This window comes from Anoplophora glabripennis, unplaced genomic scaffold (genome assembly GCF_000390285.2).
Source record: "Anoplophora glabripennis isolate ALB-LARVAE unplaced genomic scaffold, Agla_2.0 scaffold170, whole genome shotgun sequence".
NCBI classification, from domain to species: domain Eukaryota; kingdom Metazoa; phylum Arthropoda; class Insecta; order Coleoptera; family Cerambycidae; genus Anoplophora; species Anoplophora glabripennis.
The window spans coordinates 549,654-575,199 of NW_019416299.1; the positions used below are offsets into that span (position 1 = coordinate 549,654).

The following is a 25,546-nucleotide window of genomic DNA, read 5'->3' on the forward strand; positions in this document are numbered from 1 at the left end:
AAAATTCAAATCGGACGATTAGGTGAGCCGTGGTGATTGTTTAAACATTTTCGCAATTTTCACGCTTATAAACAATTGCAATAATTTAATGTTTTTTCAAATTTTTTTTTATTTTAAAATATGGTTTGAAAGTACTCGGAAAGGCGAGTATTTAAAAAAAAACCTGATGATCCGCCCATTATTTTCGGAGTTATAGCCCGTTAAAGTTAACCCTTATTTACAGCAAAACTATAAGGGCTGTTTTTTGAACCAATAGGTTTGTTATTCCGAGTACTTTCCAGATATAAATTTTCAAAATTTGCAATCACGGGCGTCCCATTTAAAATGTCACTCAAAGATATTCAAGACCGCGTGAAATCAATGAGGTATCAGTGGTGGGGGGAGCAAACACACAGCTACTCCGATCTGAATTCTCGAGTTCAAAATTGCGACACTCGGAAAAATTTCACTTATCTCAGCGTCTAATGGACCAATTTCGATGATTTTTTTTTAAATCGATGTCTCGCAACTAAAAAATTCAATTATCATATTTTCAACTACATTTTATTATTAATTATTGGACTTTTGACATGCCGATAAACAGTTACTTTAAAAAATGATTAATTTATTATGTTTATTTATTTACTGTTAATTTTCACGACCAAAATTTTTGCATGTTGCACCATGTTGTTGGTATTAATTAAGTATCCAAAAGATTCTTATACTTTTTTTATAAATAAAAAATAAATTTTAGATAAATATTTTAAAAGTAAACGAAAAAATTAAAATTATAATTATTCACAATTTATGTGAGTAATAATTTTTGAAAGACTTTTAGAAATTTATCGTACAACTAAAAATTAATACCAATTTTCAGTTGTTTATTTAAATAATTATTGTTTAAACAATTTTATAATATTTAAACAAACTTACTAGTATTACCAAAAATTTGAAAAAAACATTAAATTATTGCAATTGTTTATAAGCGTGAAAATTGCGAAAATGTTTAAACAATCACCACGGCTCACCTAATCGTCCGATTTGAATTTTTCAAAAAGCATTTTAAAGCTTGAGAGCTCTTCTTTTTGTGGTGAAATTTTCAAGTATTCAAAGGCTTTAGATTTTTAGAAATTTGATTTTGAAAATTTTTTAATTTAAAAAAAAAAAAAAAAATTAAACAATTATTATGTAAAAACTATCGAACCGAATTGGATGAAATTTGGTGTGATGATTCTATGCACTAAGAAGTTTAATTGGGAAAAGTATGAAGATCCTAGGTATTATTCAAGTGTCTGAAAAAAATTGACAAATAAACTAGCATTTTTTGCAATTTTTTAAATGATTTTTCCGATTTTTGCAATAACAATAATTATTTTTTCGAATTGCAACTAACTCTATCTTGTTCAAAATTTAATTACAAAACTTTTTTTCCTCTTCTATTTTTGTCTAAAATGAATAGTTGCTAAGTTGTCGACGAGAAATCCAAGAAAAAAATGATTTTTTTGTTATTTTTATATACTTTTTTGTAATAACAATTAAGCCCACGTTTTTTTTTATTTGCATAGAAAAATTATCATTTCTGATGTTATTTAGAAGCCGTTAAAGCAAAAATCTCCCATCATATGCGTTTTACCCAAGTACACCCTTTGTAAGACAGATACCGCCTGGACTAGTAGTAATTATGTCTATTTTGTAAGAAAAGGTGCAAAGAAACAATTTCTCCGAGAGATTAAGAACGCCGTCGCATTCAAAACCCACAGAAAGAGCGAAGAATTTACTCCTTTACAGTATGGCTGACTTGCTCAAGGTCACCATTCTGTAGGTATCCCCTGAAAACCGATTCATATAAAAATGTAAGTCTTTATTGTGGTCTCAACAAAATCTCTAGCTATTATGAATAAGTTTTCTAGCAACGGGTTATAATAAGATAATTTTTTCATTACCTACGTTTTCACAAAAAAAAAATTTGTCTTAAAAAACGCACTGAATGCAATAGTTCAAATCATGGAAAGTATATACAGGGTGTAGCAATATTCCGTGTACAAGGAACTACCCCAGTTTCTTACATACATCAACAACACTATTACAGTCTGCTTATATTCTTCTTCTTCTTCTTCTAATCGTGGCCTTCAATTCCAGAGACCGGATAGAACTGTTCATAGACGAGAACAAGGCGCTGATGAGGCGCATGTACGGTGAATTCGACATGCCCGACTACGCGGGTCGTTCCGGTGGATCGGGCACGAAGAAGAAGCGGTCGACGCAGCCCGGAGTGCCCGACCTGCACTTCGACCCCGGGCCCGACCCCCTGGAGACCACGGAGTCGCTCGGCAAGAACAGGAGTCCGAGGCAGAACTTCCGGAACAACCAGAGCTCGGAAAGCGGCAGGTAATATTTAATTTATAGCTCGTTTTTAAATTTTCCGTAAACACCCTGTCGAAATTCTCAGGTTGGTATCTCGTCGGATAGAGGGTTATTGAAAAAATGACCTCTACATGTTATTTGGATCATCGGGGACCGCCTCTTGGTGACCTTGGATTAAACTTTGAAGGTCATTTTAATGAAAATCACTAAAATCGGGAAAAGACGATGATATGATGGTTTTTGTATCCATGATATTGGTTTTCATGATTTTGAGAGCGTAAAAGTAACAAAAATAGATTTCGTTTTCGAGAATTTGGTCTTGCATACCCCCATCTTCTGGCCCTAGCCATTAGTGTCACAATGAGAGTATTTCAAATCCTGCTGCCTACCTCAAAATGTCCATCCTACGGTATTCAGACGTATTACCTTCAAAAAACAAGAATTGACCTTGTAATAACATGAATATGGCGCTCAAGGTCAAATCAAGGGTCACTTGATGGTGGTCCCCCACTACCCAAACAACTTTTGTAGAGACCATTTTCCGATATCTCGCTATCGCGACATGATACCAACTTGAGAAGGTCGAGAGGGGAACTTGACCTTAAAATGACCTTAAAAATGAAAACTTTTCTGCCACATTAACTAATTACGATCTTCAGTATTCCTTTTTCGATTTCTGACATTATTTCTTTTTGATCTCGATAGAACTGTGACGTATCGTTGCATTTTATATGTTTTTTTTTTTTCAGGGTAGACGCGTGCGAGAGCAAAATAGAAATAGTGACGCCTTACTGGGCGTCAAACTCCGCCGGCAAAATTAGGGCCATCGTCAACACGCAGCACTTCGAACAAGCTATCCACCAGGAGGTGTGCTCGTAAGTAGATTTTCTTCTTCTTCTTCAAATACTGGCATCAAATAAGAGCATGGCTAATAAAATTAATGGTCAACGTCTATTGTTAACGTCAAATACGATTTTCAGAGCCATCTATCTTTCTCCTGGTGTTAACTGTGTATTTCAGCTCGGGAAACTCTCTTCTTGTAGTTCAATTGAATCAATTTATGTTACAGTTGTTTTATTTACCTGAGATCTTAGTTACCTAATCTCACTTAATTGAACAATCAGCACCGAGAATAGTTGAGATTAACTGAGATTCAGGTAAATAAAACACAGTTTATAACATAGGATTAACTACTTATCGAAAATAACCAACCTTAAACTTTTTTACAGCAAATCTTAAATCAGTGAGATTTGATTACAGAAACCGACATTTTTTAAAGAAAAACGTAATGGTTTTTTTTTTAATTGTTAGATAATTTTGTTTGCAACCGTAATTTTATTTCCTTCATGTCGGCAATTACATTTCGGAAAAATAAAAATTTATTACGTTTTACAAACAATGTTTTTTTTAATTCGTTAAAGTATTAAAATAATTTAAAAACAAATACTTTACAATAATTCTAAATAATTGTTCCTGTCACAATTACCGTAAAACCCGAAAAAAAAATTCTAAAACAGCTCTAAAAATAACAGGCATTACTCACTCAGAAATTTGAAGTTTCTTTTGTCCAACTTAACAGTTCTAAATATTAAGATAGATACCATCTTCTTATATATTTTTCAAAAAGTAAGAAATATTAATGTTCAGGTACTCTGTTTATTTTAAATGTTTCATTCAACATTTTTCAATAAATTTTCTTAAGTTACTGTTATAAACGACAAAATTGTTAATTCAACAAATAGAATATGTAATATGGTGCAACAGGTACATTACTCGACGTTTTTTGAAATAACTAATTGTAAAAAAATTGTGTATACCTTAATATGTAAAAATGTTTATTATTACTAAAAATTATTCGATTTTTTTCACACAAGTTTGCTTTGATGTAAAAATTAATAGTCGTTTTGTATTTTATTTAAAACTGCGTTTAGTGTTCGTTTTTTGAACAGTTATTTTAAGAAAATAGTGTGAGGGAAATTTCTGCAATTATGGATAGAAACTGTCAAACTATTACTGTTCAGTTCAAGGTTGCTCTTCATGGTCCAAGAAAAATCCAGAATTAAGTTTTCATCAAACCATTGAAGAAATTTTCAAAATATTGCCGATAGATAATACTCCCTGAATTTCATTAGGGTTGTTAGAAAGTAAGGGCACTAGTTTGCAGACATAATATACCTAAATTTCTAAATTTAAATTAACTTTGCCCAATTTTCCCATATAGTACCACATGATCAGCGTTAAAAACTGCCTCTCCTTCTGATATACAACGAGAGTTTTCGTTGGCATATATGGAAATAGGAAATGTATTCCACAACGGATAAGTTCATAGTTATAACCTAATAAAATGTACATTAAATTGTAATGCTAGAGACAAATAAAGTAGACATAAATACTCGCCTTAAAATTTATATACGAAATATTTGAAACCTATAAAATAACACAAAAGTCAAATAACCGCAGTTTGATAACAAAATTACTAACAATAATGGCAAATAAAACAAATGTTCAAATGAATGTGTAAATGGTGTAAACACGAACGGCAATGTCAAAATTACCTTGTCTCGGAGCTTACTGCTTTCGCCGCATGGTGCGCTTGCATCTTAAAAATTATCGCGGATACCTAGATTGTCTTGGCAATTTCTCTTAACTTGCATTCAGATAAAGTCTTGATTTTTACACACAGCTTTGTATTTATAAATACATAATTGAGAATATCAAAAATTTGTTTTTACAATCATTACTTTTCAAATAGGAACAAGATGCAACAATTTGTAGAAAAACGTCATTTATTCATAAAATTTCATTAATAGAGTTAACATAATAACCAGAATATCAATTGAATGATGTGTGTATGGGGAACCGCAGAAATGTACACGTGCATGTCATATGCTCTGCGCCCGTCGCATCGATATCCAGCAGATCATAAAGTACCGGTCATAAAAGTATCGCATATCTGCATTTCATTTCCAAAGTCTATGCAAGCACGCGGCTACCGTACCTTTAAGAAGCCACTTGTTTTTATTGAGGTGCAGTAAGAACGATTCGGACCCGGAGTTTGGGGCCTAGCCTGGTCCACTATATAATTCTTTTTATTGTAGTCTCCTTAGTCTGCATTAGGGATACAAAATTATTTTCAGAATAAATTGTGCATTCCAGATTTTGTGAAAAAGAAAAATAAGTGTATCAAGCGTAGTGACTATAAATCAGATAAGAGTGCGCTATTTACTTTTTATATCAAAGCAAACTTGTATGAAAAAAATCGAATAATTTTTAGTAATAATAGACATTTTTATGTATTAAGGTATACACTATTTTTTTTATAATTTGTTATTTCAAAAAACGTCGAGTGATGTACGTGTTGCGGCATTTTATAATTTTAGAAAGCATGTTTTCATTAGAACTGACAAATTACGACACGACTAACTTTTAATCGTCGCAATGTCGGTTTTCAGGAAGAGCAGCACGAAGCGGTGCTCCGGAGAGTGCGGCTGCGAGCAGAAATACAAGTGGCACCGCCTGCTGGCCTACGACCCCGACAACGACTGCAAGGGCATCTTCATGGACTGGTTCCTGTTCCCCTCGTGTTGCGTGTGCAGGTGCAACCCCAACTAGCCCCGTTTCTAGTAGAATTTCTCGAATGCTCACCGAATCCCTAACGCGGACGAATCTCAACCCGATAAGGAATACTACGCGATACATATCAGATTATTTTTCACATTCCATGCGTCTAGGTTAATACCTTGGTCCTTGACAGACTTAGTTTGTAACGAGGCCTTGTCTTGAGCAAATATATTCGGTTTTACGGCGTTTTTAATAGGTCTACAGAACTGGTATGTTGATTTTGCGATTGAATTATTGTTTTTTAACCTCAGTATTTGTAAAACGGATGTTTTAACATCTTTTAACTTGAGATATGTAGATATACGGTTTCACAAATTTACGATTGTAAATCAATTTGAAATTTACGAAAAATAGGGCAAGTTTTAGAAAATAGCAAGATTTTTACTACGTTTATAGGAAATAGTGAAACTTGAGGAGATGACTACTAGATGGCGACTCTACCAACAAATGTCTAAAGTCTAGAGATAATAACCTTACGAGGGCTCTATAGCAAATAGCCAACCAGTAATACATGTTGATATATTTTATTACACAGTTTGTCTAAATATGAATTAATGCACAAATAACAGACTTTCCCCCATTCTAACGCAGATTTTCTATAAAATGGAGTTAGTTTGAAGCTCAAATTACTTTTTGTTGTAAAGAAATTTGTAATTTGCCGCTTTTGAGCAAGCAGTATCGTAAATTACAAATTTCTTTACACGAAATAGCAATTAGAGTTTTAAACTAATTTCATTTTATAAAAAATCTGCGTTAAAATGGGGGAAAGTCTGTTACTTGTGCATTCATTCATATTTAGACAAGCTGTGTAACAAAATCTATAAAAATGTATTGCTGGTTGTCTATTTGCTATAGATCCCTCTTAAATAACATAGGCCGACAAAATTTGACCGACCCTCTAACCCACAAACCAGAAGGTATTTTTCCGAAAGATTTGTGCGCTGAATTTGAATCCGAGGTCCAAATTTCTCAATTGGCTCAGGTTTTCGAGATATCCGAACTTAAAACTGTCAAAATCGCGAGTTTTTGACATATTTGAGGTTAGGTTAAATGGATAGGTAAATTTTTTTGCTAAAACCATTAATGGGGTCTTAAAGTCTTGGATTTATCCCGATACCATTTTTCGACTTTGGAAATCGCGTGTTGAAGTTTAGTGACTTATTTTTCGATTTTTGAATATAACAAGCGTTCAAATAAAAACGTGGTCAAGTTGATTCTGAAAATTTTGACGTAGGGCGTTGCGTATAGCAAATGAACTTAAACGTCATCTGTCAAAGCGCTGTATCGCCGCTTTGTTATTGAAACTGACAGCTGCTAAACAGCTCGTTGAGAAATGAGGTCAAGTTGGTCGCTATAAGCTACGCCCTACGTCCAATGTGTCAGGGCCAACTTCGACCACGTTTTTATTTGAACGCTCGTTACTTACGACGCAGCATCACAAACCTAAATTCATCGGCACCCGGAAGTAGGGATCTTCCATGTTTTTGGTGTCGCTGATCATGAATCTGAACTCCGAACTCCAAAATACTCTATCACTTCAAATTTTGCAATAAACTTTAAAAAATGTCCAAAAACTCGATATATGGCCGATATTTTACGCATTACATCGATCTGGAAATATATTCATAAATCTTAAGCACAAAAAACTTAAGCCCATTATTCCCTAACCCATAAACCCTAAAAATCGAGAAAAAAGTCGCGTTTTAAAGAATAAGTATAGTACTTTAAGACCCCATTAATGGTTTCAAAAAAAAGTTACCTCTTTAGATAACATAACCTCAAATATGACAAAAAATCGCGATTTTGGCACTTTTAGGTTCGGATATCTCGAAAACCAGAGCCAATTGAGAAATTTGGACCTCAGATTCGAATTCAGTGCACCAGAAACCTTTGGGAAACTATATTTGTGTTGTTGAATTAAAATCGCGGTCTGTGTAATCAGATTTTTAGGTTGTGTTATGAATTGTTTCAAAAAATCGAATGATATCCAATTCGATTTATATTTCATTTGGACGAAAAAAAAAACAAGTGTGATTATTTACAATCATATCTATTAATTTTCGCTTGTAATCAAGTCGCAACACTTCAACATGATCAGTGGTACCTCTCCAAGAGTCCGTAACGTAATTCGAATGATTCAATTCTGCAGATAATTACAATAATCGAATTATCAAGTTAATTTTAAATTCGAATTAGCCCGTCCCTACTAAAGTTTGTAGATATTTAGTCGATTTAGGTTACGGTCTTTACGAACCTCTTGGCGACCCCAACAATGCTTCTACAGAATTTGGATCTGCCCCGCCATCTAACGGCGAGTGTCTGAACTGACGTCAACTGTCGTGTGAGTACAGTATGGTGCCTACGCGCGTGCAGTGACGTCACTTGAGAGAAAGACTGACGAAATCGTGACGTTACTGGCACTGAAATGCAACTTTGTCGTTTTTCTAATAATCCAAAGTTGTTGTGACCTATACATCTTCACATCATTCATTTTATTATGCAAAACAGGTTACATTTCTTCAAACTTGACAAAATATTTAAAGTTGCATTCACATATAGGTTCTACACACTAAAAATGACTTGTAACGCATGTAAATGTGGAAATTGCACGTTTTACGTCTTTTTATCACGATTATTTTAAATATACAGCTTGCTATTTGTGCAAAAACGAGTCCCCACTTCTCTACTGACGTCATGCGCAGATAGGACGAAATTGAGTCGGCTGACGAGCACACCATACTGTATTCACACCACGACGTCAATATTATATAATTTTTTTACGGAAAATTATTCGACACCTGCCGCGATTTTTCAGGATAACTGCATTTAAAATAATGCTAGCGTTGCTAGCACCGAAACTGTGGGTTTTTCTCTTTTAGTTAAAAAAAATTCCATCCAAAACACCAAAGGACGTTATATCAATCGCGCCATTATTCCATGGCTAGAAATTGGCCTCAATGATTTGGGATCGAGGGGGATTATCCCTCTTTATCCTGCCTCATCTCGTGTAGGCCTGGACAGCCTTCGTAGGTGGGCCCCATCCGTCGTCTACCCCGACCGTAAATGCGGCCGGTGTAGGCGCTTTGTGGGACCTCCTTTTGTCCTGGCTGGGCCCCGCCGGCTAGGGCCCTTTCTTCTGGCGCTCTTCTTGCTTCGACGGCTCGTCTGTGTAAACCCCGGGGGTAGTGTCATGTTTATGTGTGGTATGGTTGGGTAGGGTAGTGCGGCTATGCAGCCTGGGATGCGCTTTGCTAAGGTGGCCCTTAGCCCAGCGCGGGAGGGGAGAGGTAAGGAGGGTATGGGGGGTGTGTATGTGTGTGTGTGCCGTTGTCTTCGTTTCTTGATCCTGGCTGTCTCTGAAACAGAAAAGGTTAGCGGGCAGGGGGGGGGGTCGTTGGGGTGGTCACCCAGGGTCAAAAAGTTGGTGTCTAGGTCTTTTGTGTTTGTCGGTCACGTTATATCAATCAAAATTGTCGAAACTATTCTTTGTATAGTTTAATACCGCTACAGTGACGGTCCCTAAGGAGTGTTGCCATATAGAATCCTTAACCTTAAGTTTGACTGAATCTAACTTACCTATAAATACATAAAGAAGGATATAAGTTCTGTTTCATCTATTGAAACATAGAGGGCGTTGTACATGGGGTGTATTTGAAACTATATTTTAATGCTTAATAACGGCGTATTAGTTGTAAGACTCCTTCATTGGATTCTGCGTATAAAAACCGTACCCATACCGTATTTCTAAAAATGTATTTGCTTGAGCCAAGGCCGGATTTCTATCTATCTATATTTATTAGTATTATTTACCGTACTTAATATTTTTTTTAAATTTAAATTATTTAGATTTTAGAATACATTTTCTAGGGTTGTTATGTATTTAATTATTAGACCAATGATATCTTGCAACAGACTCTATGTAGTTTGATAAGCATTTTAATGATTCTGAAAAGTGCCAAATTTCTTAACATTACACACTTTGGTTTTCAAAGAAAAAACTTTTTTTAAGTGAGTAGTTAGTAGTGGACACAAAAATACACATATTTAGGAAAAAATTAACTCCTATCTTCTATCGTAATAAACTAACAGCTTGGTAGGTGCTACAGTTAAAAAAATATTTTATTCCACTTAATTTTACAAAAAAAAAAAAATCTTGATTTTTCTCTTCGCCAAGTTGTAAGTAGTTATTTTTTATATATAATCAGATTAAAATATTGAATCAAAGTGAGATTTACTTTACGTTACTTAAGTTTACTATGTCGTCGATTAGGTGTACTTTTAATTAGTATGACTGATTTTAAATTAGCTATTTTTTAATTTTTTTTAACTCGTATTTCATCTAGTTTAATTTAGTAGGGTATTAAAAGTTTGTTACCAATTCCTTTTAAAATTAATCCTAAATAGTTACCATCATAGTAGATATCATACTCGTATTGTATTTAAGTACTCTTATTTATATTAGAGCTAAATGTATTACAAAGCTGCTGCCATCTTTATAATCATTTTATATTGAATATTAAATTATTTTTCAAGTCGACCCGTTTGTTCTTTAACTAACACAAATAGTTTTTTTAAATGCACTGTAATACTTGTGTACGCCGCGCCGCCACTGTAATATTCACGTATTACAAATACATGAATTGTAGGCAACCTACAGTGCACGTGAAGGGAGATAGTGCTATTGTGCATGCGCTGCAACTAAAGCGCGGCGTTATTTGAGGTTACACTAGTTTTTCCAGCGACGGCGTACGGAAAATATTAAAAAAAAAGGTTAAAAAGTAAATTAAGTTTTGTGACGAAAACAACTGAAAATAAGCAGCGCCTTAAGCTGTTGCGCCGAGAACTATTTCTTAAATGCGGGAACTGAAATATTTTATTAGAATTTAACGGGTTTTGCACTCAATGTGGCACAGAACATATTTCAACCTCGCAATAAGTGTCAGACAGTTTGGATTTGACAAGTGATTGACTAGTTTGTAATATCAAATTTAAAATGTTTAATTAGTACAAATAGGTAAGTATAGGTGTAACATAAAGTGGGATTCAGTTTTTTTTTTTTTTTGGGTAAAACACATTCCCCATTATACTTTTTTTATCAAATAAATAGTCAGGTTATAATTCGTTTTTTTTAACTTTTGCTAATTATTTGGTGTAGCGTAAAATGCCCAAATTGTCACAAAATTTTTCCTACTTCCCTATTTTCGAGAGTGCTGAACACGAATCCAAGTTATGTTTGTGCAGCCGAACCTTCAAAATTCTAACCTGGACATTTGACACAACACTATTAGTCCAAGCATTATAAAGGTGTTCTTACACGAATTATTACCTGGAAAAAATTAAATATTAAATCGAGTTTCTCCTTCTTTAAACTCGATCCAAATTGGGGCATATGGTCAAAAAAAATTCGCAAAGTTTCAAAAAACGGTTTTTCTTAAATAATTAAAAAACTATTGAGAATATTAAATGAGAAAGTTGTAGGTTTTAAAAGGATCTATCGACTGATTTTTTATAAGTATCGATTGCTTTGTTACTAATCGAGATATATCGGAAAAGCCGTTAAAAATCTCCTCTTTTCTCTTCTTCTACAGGGTGCCCCGAAATTAATTTTTTATCAAAAAACGCTGCGTTGTACCAAAAAACCATCAAGAGACAAAAAAGTTTCTACATTTTGTGGCTTTCTAGCGGACTAATAATTTTTAAGAAATTTAAATATGCAACCAAATTTTTTTGGCTTCATAGACAAGGGAGCCCACGAAAAACTGTCTTAAGGGGATTCCCCGCAAAAAGCGTAGCACTATCAGATTCCACATGTCGTAACCCCTGTGTACCAAATTTAGTGATTCTCGTACAACTGGGTTCTGAGATATAAAAAAAAGACTATACTCACGGGCGGATTTCAGGGGGCTGCAACTCCGAAAAGGGGGCCACTTTCGAAAAATAAAAAATACGGGATACCTAAATTTGTCTTAAGAATTTGGGATCAAATTTTGTTGCATTAATTTCGGGACACCCTGTGTGTTTACATTTATGTTCCTAAAGTTGCTATTTACTGTAAGTATAGCCCGAGGTAAGCCAAAAAAGTATATTTTTGAAAAATTCAAGTTTATGAAATATTTTTCGATATCTTTATTTTTTTATAACACTCGAAAATTGGCTAGATCTTCTCAGCGATTGGCGCTACAGTAACACTTCACTTCGTAGAGGATTGTGTTACCATGTTATTAAATAATTTTCGTATTTTATTGAGGTTCAAAAAAATTACTGAAAAAATTGCACTTTTTTTAACCTGTTTATTTTAAATAATTAGTTTTTATTTTATGAAAATAACTTAAAAAATGAAATTGCCGACATTTTATCACGAATTTAAAAGAAAAATTGTTTTCCTGCAACCTGGAAGCGAGATAACTTTTTTATTAAAAATATAGAGGACACAATTAACAATTTACAGCAATGCACTTTATGGTGGTTAATATTGAATACTTATATTTTCAAGAAAAAAATAATTGAGTTATAAAGTGAAGTGTACAGGCGCGCGATCGCTCTGGAAACTAACGACGTGCATTCTAAATTGGCTCGCGTTTGCAAAATCATTGATATCTCGGCTTCTGGACCACGTACAAAAATCCTTTTGTACCTAATTTGGGGTAGCTTGATGAGATAAACACGAATATTCATTTTCACGTTAGAAACAAAATAGTCCCGGAAATATTTAATTTTTATTTAATTTACAGTTTTTTAACTTGCACTTTATTACTCAATTACGAATACTAATACTAAGAATGAAACATATCCTATTATTTTTTTCTCGAAAATATAATTATACTCCATCAAGCGCATCGCTGTGAAATGTTAGTTGCGTCCTCTAGATTTTTTTAAATAAAAAAGCTCCAGAAGGTCGTACAAAAACTTTTTTTTTTATTCGTAAAAAAACGTCAGCAATTTATTTTTTTAAGTCATTTCCAAAACGTCAGCAATTTATTTCTTTAAAAGTCATTTTCATAAAATAAAAATTGAAATAATTATATGAAAATAACATTTCCGAAAAAAAGTGCAATTTTTCGAAGTCATTTTTTTGATTAATAAAATTAATAAAATCGTAAAAATTGTTTAAAAGCATGGCAATACAATTCTTTACGAAGAAAATTAGCTGAAAATCTTTACTGTAGGACCATCCGCTGAGAAGATCTAGCCAATTTTCGAGAGCACCTCTTTTTTTCAAAAAATCGAAATATATTGAAAAATAATTAATATTTTTAAATTTTTCAGAAACGTTCTTTTTTTGGGAACGTAAATGTAAACAAGTTATAGAAGAGAAAAGATTTTTAATGTTTTTTTCGATATATCTCGAAAAGTAACAAAATAATAATCGATACTTATAAAAAGTCAATAGACCTTTTTAAAACCTACAACTTTCTCTCACAATCTCATGTTTGTGTTGCTTTTTAGAATGGATTTTAAAAAACTGGAAGGCTTGATATTCGAACCCGACAACTTAGTTCCTGAGAATGAACAACTAAGATGTTCCCTTTACATCGAATTCTCCAACACCGAGTCGTTACAAAAGTTACTCACGAGTGTCATAACCGCTTTTATGAAATATATCGATGAAAATCTGTTACCACAGAATTACGAACAAGATATATTGTACATGCTCTTTAAAAAAAATAAATATCGACATACGATGGAAGAAACCGGCAAAATGGACGTAAAAGTTAATGTACACTCACAGCCGATGTTTCCTTGCGCCTTCCTTGAAAAGATCACACCAAATAATTGGAAAAATGGACACTATTGGTTACCAGCATTTGTATATTCTATCCAAGACGGTAGACGCTAGTGAATCGTCGAACGCTGAATCTTTGGACTCAGATTTAGAGGCAGGGGACGCTGCACATTTAAAAAAGAAACTTAAAACATATCGGAAAGCTCTTGAAGCTGACTGCGAATCCATGCTGAAATACCACGACAAAAACCTCACGCAGATCACTGGAACCACGGTGCATGTGGACGTGCTGATATTTTTGGATAAATCGGTTTGTAAGCAGTTGTCAAAATACTTGGGCTTGATATACGTGGAAGACTTACTAACAGAAGCTGGAGAAGACGATATGAATAGCGTTCTGCGCTGTCTGGATGATAAAAGCGCCAAGTTATACAAACTTATACAGCCCTACATCAACAAAAAGCTCATCACAGGGTGTAACAATATCTGTCTGGTTCACACTTTACCGCTGTGGAAGAACATTTGTGCTAATTTCAGAGGTGTTACTAGCGACAAAAGCGATAAACTGTTTTACTTGGAATGTACAAAAACGACGAATGTTCTTGTGGAGCTCGGTCAAAACCCAACAATTCTGTGTTACATCGAGGCGGTTTCTAACGTTATCGACGGCGCTTTAAGCTCCGATTCTCATGTTGTTGCCAAATATCAGTGCGGCAACGATTCGTATTGTAATGTCAAATTGTCGTTAGTTTCAGTCATGCCTTGGTATATATTAAAATATTTCGCTCAGGGTGAGATTAGGAAGCAAAAGCATAAGTTTAACTAAAGATGTACCAAGTATTTTATTAGAAACTTAGTCAATAAAATTGATTACACGATCGTTTTTCAAAATTTGAATGTTAGTATTAAAAAACAACTGGTTATCAAAGACAGCTGAGGAACATTAAAGTGGTCATATTTACTCACTTTATGACGGGGAGGGGTATATATGTGATAATATCAAAAAAGTGACTCAAAAGAAGTGACCAAAACGGGAAAAAGAAAAAAAAACGCAAAAAAACACATGTTTTTTCACACTTTCTGCCCACAAAAAAATAGAAAAGCAAAAAAAAGAAAAGAGCGGAAAACTCGAGAGAACACTTGTGAGGGTGTTAGGAACACATAAAAAGTTACCAACCGTAGAGTGCACGCTTGATTATTTATTTAACAAATTAGTTGCAAAATTCCATTGTTTATTGTATATCTTAACAAATTCAATTTTTTTTTAAAACTAATTGCGCCAATTGAAAGAATTTTACATGAAAAATGTATATAGTTATTTTCTAAAATGAAAATTTGTTATAACTTTTGATCTATTTGATCAAATTAAGTCCACAAAAATTTAAATGAAAGGGGCATCTTGTAACTACCAAGTTATCATGATTTTAAAATCGAAAAAAAATATTTACAGGAATAGTGTGTAATTAAAGTTACGTAACGATAAAATTTTCTTCAAAATTAATTAAAGATCTGCCATTTTCTTAATTTTTAAGATAAAAATCTAAAACTTTCACAATTACTCTTGAAATAGCATTTAAAATAGTGAGTGATATAAAAAAAATCTTAAAATTCTCATTCAAAAAATGCAACGCTCGAAATATTTAATAATTTTTAAAAAGGCAAATTTGATTTTTTAGGTAGAACTAAAGTTATTGGACGTTTCAAAGTCCAATAACTTTAGTTCAAAATATGATATTGCAACTTTGCAGGAGTATTTTTTGAAGCTTGTGAAGACTGCACTTTAAGATGGTCCATTTTGTTTTATTTAAAACGTTGAATTTATAATGAAATTTAAAGAAAAACAAACAAACAAAAAATTTGTTCTAAAACGATGTTTGTTAAATAAACTAATAAAGTTAAAAAGAAATTTTTTTGCTTGTTTAACCAATATTTGATCTTAAAAAGAGAATAAATTAAAAAAAAAAAATTTTGTTACTATAATATTGTATAAAATACGAAAAAATACTGTTTTTCATTAAATTGTCGAGAGATTCAGTTTTACTTATATTTTTTCACAATGAAATTATGTGGTAGAAGTTCATCTGGTAATTTAATTCAATCTCGTGATTCGAGAACTATACTTTTGAATATTAGAAAGAGATAGAGAGAACATGTACTCGGTGAATGGAGCTCACCTGGCACTCGCACTTGAAAGTTTCGTATACATTTTTTGTAACTTTTGTAATAAACTTTCAATAATAAAATATTGTTTATTATATTTATTTTCAATTTTTACAGATTAGACGTAAAAGAAGCAAAATAATTTAGAGTCGTTATTAATCTTTTTTTCAAAAAACACTAAGACTATTTCGTATACATTTGTAAATTGTCATTTTTTAACAAATTGTTGAAAAAAGTCGGCCATATTGGATCAGCCATTTTGAATTTTTATTTTCCAATATAATATTCTTGTTCAGTGACTTCGAAAACCCCTATAATATCAGTTTGATTAAAATTGTTTTGAAAATTGTCATTTTTTAACAAATTGTTTAAAAAAGTCGGCCATATTGGATCAGCCATTTTGAATTTTTATTTTCCAATATAATATTCTTGTTCAAAGACTTCGAAAACCCCTATAATATCAGTTTGATTAAAATTGTTTTGAAAATTGTAATTTTTTAACAAATTGTTTAAAAAAGTCGGCCATATTGGATCAGAAATTTTGAATTTTTATTTTCCGATATAATATTCTTGTTCAGCGACTTCGAAAATCCCTATAATATCAGTTTGATTAAAATTGTTTTGAAAATTGTCATTTTTTATTAGATTGTTTAAAAAAGTCGGCCATATTAAATCAGCCATTTAGAATTTATATTTTTTATATAATCAAATTGTCCCAGGAACAGGCAAAAGCCGCTCGGCAATTTGTTCTTTTTAGCATTAGAGCTTATTTTTATGGTAATTCTAAAAAAAAGAAATCACCTAGGCCTTTTTGTTCCCGAGATAAATTTATTTTATATGTATAACGTTAATCGTTAACTGACTTATTTTTAATTCAATCAAATATTCATATCCTTTACGTATTTTTTTCGTTGGGAATGGTTTTTTGTGCGAGTCAGTTCATTCGATAGCAATACTTGATATAGAAACAAGTGCGTGTGTTTTCCTGATCGATTCCCTACTCCATGTCTTCAAATTTAAGACACTAGAAGGGCCCTTCAAGAAGACAGTGAACTGCAACAGTGGTAAGCCGTCTCCAACCATCTTATTTTTGCTTGTCTAACAGTTAGAAGTTGATACAGTCCACCACTTTTAAAATAACCGTAGCGTTATAACAAACGTAAAAATAAGCTCTCTATAATGCAAAAAGAGCGAATTCCCGAGCAGCTTTTGCTCGACCTTGGGACAACTGTTTATAAATTCCAACTATTTGAAAATTTTCTTTTTCGATACGACATATGTTGATCTTCGGATTAACGATCTTTTCCACAAATTTCATCAACATCCATCGCTTTTTGCAATAATAATGCGCCATTTTCCAAAACTGTTATTTCCGCATGCGACCTTTATTTTAGTTAACAAATTAGTGAAATATGACTTTAGATACTTTAAATTGTAGGTAATTTAATTACCTAAAGCATAAAATGACTAATTTTCCAATAAGTCATCCAGATTTTCGTGGACAGTAAAAAAATTGAAAAAAAAACACGTAAATCATTGTCAACGCCAAAATGCAACTACCAAAGCCATTTATTGATGTTTGGGGGGGAACTGAGTGTCTACGCTTAGGAAACTGCTAATAGATGGCTCTCTTTTTGTAACGTAATTAACCGATAAGTTTTAAATTAGTAATAATGAATTTATACTATAGCTGTGTTCTATTTATTCGAGATCTCAGATAATCTCTCGGCAATTTTAAATTGTTAGATAGTCATTTGTTTTCGTGTTTAGTGACAATGTGGTGTGTTTGTGTATCTTCATTGTTAAATTTCTGTACAATATTGTGAAAAAACTTGAATCCGAATCTAGAAAGATTTGACAACACTGCATGCTGCAGTACCCAATTGGGTACACGCACAAGGCTAACACGTGCAATTGTTTGAGGTTATGCTAGGCTGTCCAGCGGCGGGGTACGAAAAATAACTAAAAAAGTTACCAAAAAATTCAGTATTCATGACGACATCCTCGTCAAAACTTTCACCTTTTTGTGGGGACTTTGAATAAACCAGCATTCCGTAAATAGTGCTTTAATAAACAAATCGTACAAAATCTACAATACCAAATGCACTTCAGTGATAATACTCCGTCCTAAAGGTACCTAAATATAAACTCTCAATCACTTACACGAACATGGCACGTGAGTCGAAGGCACTCATCACATTTATCTGGTAACTCAAACATTTTTCACCTACCTAGAAACTAAATTCACAACTTTACAAAATAAATACACCTCAAAATCAACGAAAATCCCGATCAGATAGGAAAGAGTAACGAAAATGACTAGACCTAGTAAAAAATCAACGATTTCTAGACGTTTTAACACAGAACAAATAGTTTTGAACATGCTATCTAGGAAATAGGCTGCCGATGGGCGCTACGTGGCGTTAGAGTCCAGGGCGATGCCCAGCGTCTCTCGGATCTGATCGAAACGTTCCGAGAACTGAGCGAGGAGCAGCGGGGCTTTGAGCGGCGTCATGTCTTCCCTGCTGAGAACGTGGGACCTGAAAGGACATCGAATCGTTCAATATTTTCACTAATATTTCTAAGAAGTAATAACACAACCACACAAAAAAAAGTAGTCTTTGCCTCCCGATCACGAATGCGGTGCCAGAATTGAGCTGTCACATCACAGGAATTTCCTAACCTCAAAAAACGGGTCAAAAATAGCAAAAATTCATGAAAGTGCTAGGAAAAATACAAAAAATTTTTTCTTTTATATTCAAATGTTCATTTATTTTAATTAAGACCCCGCCGAACCTGAATCCGCGGTCAGAATTGATGGTTCTTTTTCTAACCTCAAAAAAACAAGTCAATTAAGGTCAGATATCAGGAATTTTCAAAAAACAACAGATTCGCGCCAAATTTGGTATACGGGGGTTTTCGGGGTCGCTGATCACGAATCCGAGATCAGATTTACAAAATTCCTTTTTAAAAATTTAATTAATTAATTACCTATGTACTTGATTACTAAGATTAGGCAGAAAACCCGTTAATAGATCTTTTACAGAAAAATAACAAGATATAGTCGAAAAGAAGAAGGTTAAAACATGATTGGGTACTCAGGTTATGAAGTAAACAAAAATATTACAAAATGAATTTCTCAATTTTGACCTCGAATTCGTAATCAGCGACCCCAAAAACCCACGTATATCAAATTTGACTCGAATGTTATTTTTTGAAAATTTGATCGGCCATTTTGGATCCGCCATTTTGAATTTTGCAAACTTTACGTCGTATCTGTGATCAACGACCCCGAAAACCCCCGTATACCAAAAAGTGACCGCAAAAAACCTGTGATTTTCACCCGTTTTATCACAATTCGCAGAGAATTAAAAAAAATTTATAAAAATATGTTTTTGGTTGCAAATTACTTGTCGTAAAAAACTGAAATGAGCATAGCATTTAGAATTTTGAAAATTTAAAAAATCACCCCTACTTAGGGGTTGAAAAAATGCCAAAAATTAAGAATTTGAATATTACCAATTGATATAAAAACTAATTAGCATGTGAATTATCTTCATATATTTTTTTTTGGAATTTTTACAATTATATCTGATGATTCCTCCCCCTGAGCGCGCTTAAGGGTGGATTTTCTAATTCAACATGCTTATTTCAGTCATGAGAATACATTTTCTTTATATCAAGAATCATTCGATAAAAAAATTCACATGCTAATTAAAAATAGCTTTTACATTTATTGGTAATATTCAATTCTTCATTTTGGGCAACTTTTCAACCCCTAAATAGGAGTGATTTCTAAAAATTGTCAAAAAACTAAAAGCTATGTTCATCTTAATTTTTAACGACGAGTAATTTGAGACCAAAAACATAATTTTATCAATTTTCTTTAGTTCTCTGCGAATTGTGAAAAAAACGGGCGATTTTTGCGGTCACTCTTTGGAGCGAACGTTATTTTTTGAAAATTTCTTCGGCCATCTTGGATTCGCCATCTAGAATTTTGCAAAACTGACCTCGGATCCGTGATCAGCGACCCCGAAAACCCCCGTATACCAAATTTGGCGCGAATCTATTTTTTGAAAATTTGGTCGGCCATCTTGGAATCGCCATTTTGAATTTTACAAAATTGACCTCGGATCCGTGATCAGCGGCCCCGAAATCGCCCGTATACCAAATTTGGCGCGAATGTTATTTTTTTGAAAATTCGTGATATCTGACATTAATTGACCCATTTTATTTGTTTTTTGAGGTTAAAAAATGAACCATTAATTCTGACCGCGGAGTCACGTTCGGCGTGGTCTTATCCATATAAATAAACATTTGAATATAGAGAAAAAAATTGTTTGTATTTTTCCTAGCACTTTAGTGAATTTTTGCTATTTTTGACCTGTTTTTTGAGGTTAGGAAATTCATGTGATGCGATAGCATAAAAAGTAGACAACTATTTTTTTGTATGGCCGTGTAATCGATACTGACATGGGCGAAAGACAGCAATGTTCAAATTGGCATGAAATTTTATTTCGTAAAATCAAAAGCGTTGCAATTTTTTTTATTGTTTATTGACAAGAATGCTCTGTAGTTTTTTTTATACAAATTTGTAATTTTTGCCTAGTTTCAAATATGAAAAAAATATGAGGATTGAAATAAAAAAGCATTTGTTTTTAGTTTTTTTTAATCAATATGCATCGTAAATCTAAAATACTTTTGCGGTATCCTAATTAAATATTTAATTACGCAAAAAAAATTTGAAATACAAAAAAAATACAACACAAATTGCAAAAACAGAACTTTGCTGGCAAATAAATATAAACGGGGTTTATTTTTTTTATTTAAATTTATCAAATAAATGTTTTTCAAGATCTCGGTTTTCATTTAAAAAGTCTTATTAGCATCCCAAGAATCGATTTTATATAAAAAATAAGTAAATAGTCCTAAATCAAAGTGAAAACAAAGAAAATCTTAATATTATATTGCCTACCAATTTTTTTTTTTATTAATTCAACGATTAGAACAATTTCGAAAGCCATTTTATAAATTAAATACTGTCGTTAATATTTTAACACCAAAATACACGTTCTTAAAATATGACAACTTTAGCGAAACATAAAGTTATTTAACGGTTCGCTAAAATTAGCGATAATGATTGGAAAACCAACGATATCTGACAAAATGGAAGTTTTTACAAAATAATATTTTGTACACCCAGAACTGAAATATACAGGGAGTAACTTTAAGTGGGACTCAGTTTTTTAGGGATAATAATAAGTGTTCCCTTTGATACAAATCTCAAATTATTTTTTTTTAAATGAGTAAATAGTCGCGTTTATAATTAGTTTTTTAAAATGCACTTTAATACTCATGTAATATTCGTGTATTACAATTACATGAATTGTAGGCAACCTACAGTGCATGTGAAGGGAGATAGTGTGGGTCAATAGTGACGAAGCGAAGGGGATCAGTTGTTGTACCACATTTGGAGACTGGAACTGTGAATTTGAATGTTTTTCTCCGCTGGAAGCCATCAACAGACTATTTCTTTTTGTGTATCTCATTGATTACTGCTTGAGTTTTTTACTAGGTTACTTTTACGATGGAATTTGAAAAATAAACTATTGATACGTGTTTCTAAAAGTCAAAGCAAGCTCTGTATAATAATTAATATAACTTCCACACAAAGTTACGTTTGAACTACTCCATCCACAAGTATGAAAAAAAAACATTTATGCCAGGTTGTACCCCTTACCTTCCTCCAGCCACGACTAGAAATGAATTAAAAAACATTTTTCAGCGTCTAACCAGCGACAACGTTAAGCAACACACTCTGTACATATCGAAATCCTAGATGAAGCGAACGACAACACTTACCCGATCCTTATCCTCCTGTCGCTGCCCTCCTTGGAAGGCGGCGAACTTCCCGACCAAGGGGGAAGATCCCTCACGGTAGGGGAGGGCGATACCCTCTCTTCGTCGAACCCCCCGAAAGCAGCGTTTTCTTGAGAATCTGTCTGATTTGTGTGGAAAAAGTTTTTGGGACCCAGTGCACCAAATCGTCCGCCTACGTTGTTCGAGAAGAACTGGCTGGAGACGGGTTGACCCACCTGGAATTGGGCGGGGAAGGCGGTTTCGGTTTGTTTGGCCGACTGGTGCCTGTAGTGGCGGGAATTGATCTTTTCGGCTATGCGTACGCCACTGTGCCAACGTCGCACCAGGTATTTCATACGCACTATGGAGATTACGACAAAAACCGTAGATCTGGAAATATGTATAAATATATTTAAATCACATCGTTTTGTTTAAATTTTAAGTTTATAAGTAAGGTGGAGTTGCTAGGGGAATAATTTTTCCAATTTCCCTGACTTTTCCCTGTTTTCCAGTCGAAAATTGATTATTTACAGTCAGTTCGAAGAATAATGAGATGCAATTTGTTTTTGTTGTATTAGAACAAAAATTTGCTTTCCAAAAAATGAAAATAATTTTATTTAAATAGAATTTATTTATAGGCTATTGATTATGTCATACGGTATGGAACTACAACGTTGATGGGTTTTTATTGCATGAATCGTTCAAATGGTTATTTAGAATGAAAAAACCGCGGAGTGCTATTAAATTAGAGGGTGGAAATTGAAGAGAGGGGTGAAAATGCACCCCTTTCAGTTTTTTAATTGTAACTCGAAAACAAAGCAAAATTTCGGTATAGTTCATAGGAAAAATTATTTAGAGAATTGAATTTTCCATCGAAATAGCTTATTTAAAAAAAGCAAAAAATTTGATTTTCTGTTTTTTTTTTACTTTTTTGCCAATTTCCTTCAAAACAAGAGGCTGTAGAGTATTTTTGGATGAAAATTGATTGATATATGGCTGCTCAAACTTAGCCAGTTTTTCGATTTTCGTCGCGTTTACCATTATACGTTTTAATTCTTATTTTTTGCAAAAAAGGAAGGAAATAAGACATTCAAGGATTTTCATCACATGACTTGTTCAAAGGTCATTCAAAATTAAAAAACCGTGAGGTGCTATTAAATTAGAGGGTTGAAATTGAAGATAGGGGTGAAAATGCACTTTTGCAGTTTTTTAAATATAGCACGAAAACGAAACAAAATTTCGGTATAGTTCATAGGAAAAAATTATTTAGAGAATTGGATCTCCCATTCAAATGGCTTATTTAAAAAATTTAAAAGCAAAATTTTATGCAAAAAATCAATAAACAATTTTAAAGAAGGTAAAAAATAAGATTTTTTGATTTTCTTTACTTTTTTAATAAAATAATTTAGTAAAAACTTGAGAATTTAAATACAATAAAGTTTATTAATAATGCACAGTGTGTCCACGGATGGAGTTGATAAGAAGAGAAACTCTTTTGTTTTTGAATTTATCGAAAAATGTCACTCTTTATAAAAAGTTCTACCCCTCGAAAAAATGAGACTGTCATACAAACATCCCAGATTAGCATATACTGAAATCCGATTTTACAATCGTCGTTGAGATAGTGTTTACAATAGTTTTTTAGTAGTTAGTGTGTAAAAATGGCTTGCGTGTATAGCAACTCGGAGTTGATGGATATCGTTTTAATTTATGGCGAAGCAAGACAAGATTTGTATTATGGTGAAACAAGACATTTGTTTTAGTTCATAGAAACTGAGTAAGATGGTCCCAAATGTTTTTACACGTCGGTGGACAAAATTTTGAACAGTTGTACATCAGGTATGTCAANATAAACAATTTTAAAGAAAGTAAAAAATAAGATTTTTTGATTTTTTTTACTTTTTTAATAAAATAATTTAGTAAAAACTTGAGAATTTAAGTACAATAAAGTTTACTAATAATGCACAGTGTGTCCACGGATGGAGTTGATAAGAAGAGAAACTCTTTTGTTTTTGAATTTATCGAAAAATGTCACTCTATAAAAAGTTCTACCCCTCGAAAAAATGACTGTCATACAAACATCCCAGATTAGCGAATACTGAAATCCGATTTTACAATCGCCCTTGAGATAGTGTTTACAATAGTTTTTTAGTAGTTAGTGTGAAAAATGGCTTGCGTGTATAGCAACTCGGAGTTGATGGATATCGTTTTAATTTATGGCGAAGCAAGACAAGATTTGTATTATGGTGAAACAGGACATTTGTTTTAGTTCATAGAAACTGAGTAAGACGGGCCAAATGTTTTTACACGTCGGTGGACAAAATTTTGAACAGTTGTTGTACATCAGGTATGTCAAATTATTTTATTAATTAAAACCATAAATTAATTTTATTAATTATAAATAACGATAGCGCCAAAAGCAGTTGAATTTGCTGATATAAAATAGGTCTATAAAATTCTATGTATTCCTTTCCTTTTCGAAATTCTTTCAAATTTTTATTCGTTTTTATCACACTTTGCCTCCATTCCGGTCGCATTGTGGTCAGATTTTACAGTGGACCAAAATGCCCTTTTTGATTTTTTTTTTACAAAATTGTATTTGTAAGTCCCCTGTACATCCAAAATTTTTTTTTTTTGGATAAGTTCTGATCTGCAGTGTTGTGTTTTATTAACTTTAATTTTACAGTAAAAAAAGAATTGGAATTTGCCGATATGCTTTTTGTAGTGTAAGTTAGTTATTTCAGTGTTTAGTGACGATACGGTGTGTTTGTGTATCTTCATCGTTAAGTTTTCGTGTGATATTGTACGAGGTTATACCAGCACGTCCAGCGGCGGGGTATGAACAATACAAAAATATCGTACTGGAAAAGATACAAATTACAAAAAATTAAATTCTCAAAAGGAATTTGAAAAAACAAACTCGTATACGTTTCTACAAGTCAAAGATGTCCTCCGTGTAAATATAACCCCCTACTCAAAGTATATTTACTCTTTGGTAAAGCAACAATGAAATTTTGTAGACGCACTATATATTCCGGAATGAGAAACGGACAGAAAACCTGCAAATTTATAGTTTAAACGTTTTAATGGCGCAGAATTATCACGACTTTACGATGGAAGAGGTTTGATTGGCTGCAAAGAGATTAATTACTCCGATTATATGATGAAATCTTATTCAGAGACGAACTTGCGGAGAAATAGTGGTTGACAGCAATAAAAAATTGTCGAAAGTGCGTGTCGTTTTTACAAAAAAAGTTTTTTACCTGAACCGCTCCCGTGGCAAACGTTGATGTTTGAACTTATTCCTGTACACTGTCAAGTGAGGTAATGCCTCGACCAGGCAGTGCCGTTGGTGGCCCTGGAGGTAGTCTAGCAGGTACCGCTTCTGCCAGATCAAAGCTTTCTTCGTACTCTCCAGCCGTAAAGTCTTCGCAAACAAGAAATCGCTCTGAAACGTAACAAAATTATCGATCCGCCACTGTTCGTTACGTAACGTCGAGACTTACCCTCGCGACTAAGTCCGCAAAAGGCATATTAGCACTCTTCTGTCCCCTCAACGCTGCGAGCTCGTTCTCCAAGTTCCTCTTCTCTTGCGACATCTTCTGGATGAGGTCGATGAACTTCTTATTGTCCACGAGGTCGTTTTTCAGTTCTTTGATCCTATCGAGCAGGACGTCGGGAACGGGCGACGTCCGAGTCATCTGGGGCTCCGTCGACATCTGCGTCTTCAGTCTTTGCGTCAGTTCCGAGTTCTGTTTGGTTAAGAGAGCCTTCTCCTGTTCCATTTCGTCCTGAAATACGACACACGTGTCTCGAAATCCGTAACGTTCACCACAATAC

General features: G+C 33.3%; 2 protein-coding genes across 8 annotated transcripts in view; one reads left to right on the forward strand and one right to left on the reverse strand.

Moving 5' to 3' along the window:
* LOC108903955 (protein spaetzle 3) overlaps nt 1–6,515 on the forward strand; it is a 114,694-nt gene extending 108,179 nt beyond the window's left edge. The window contains exons 4-6 of the mRNA XM_018706307.2: nt 2,119–2,367; nt 3,093–3,218; nt 5,796–6,515. Coding sequence (XP_018561823.2) covers nt 2,119–2,367; nt 3,093–3,218; nt 5,796–5,955 — 535 coding nt within the window. The 3' untranslated portion in view covers nt 5,956–6,515. The remainder of the gene's footprint in view (nt 1–2,118; nt 2,368–3,092; nt 3,219–5,795) is intronic.
* An 11,382-nt stretch (nt 6,516–17,897) lies between these two features.
* LOC108903970 (interaptin) overlaps nt 17,898–25,546 on the reverse strand; it is a 28,704-nt gene continuing 21,055 nt past the window's right edge. For all 7 annotated transcript variants that reach the window (XM_018706323.1, XM_018706327.1, XM_018706328.1 and 4 more), the window contains 4 exons: nt 25,213–25,497; nt 24,970–25,154; nt 21,710–22,096; nt 17,898–18,387 (listed from right to left, as the gene is read on the reverse strand). In XM_018706323.1, coding sequence (XP_018561839.1) covers nt 18,261–18,387; nt 21,710–22,096; nt 24,970–25,154; nt 25,213–25,497 — 984 coding nt within the window. In that variant the 3' untranslated portion in view covers nt 17,898–18,260. The remainder of the gene's footprint in view (nt 18,388–21,709; nt 22,097–24,969; nt 25,155–25,212; nt 25,498–25,546) is intronic.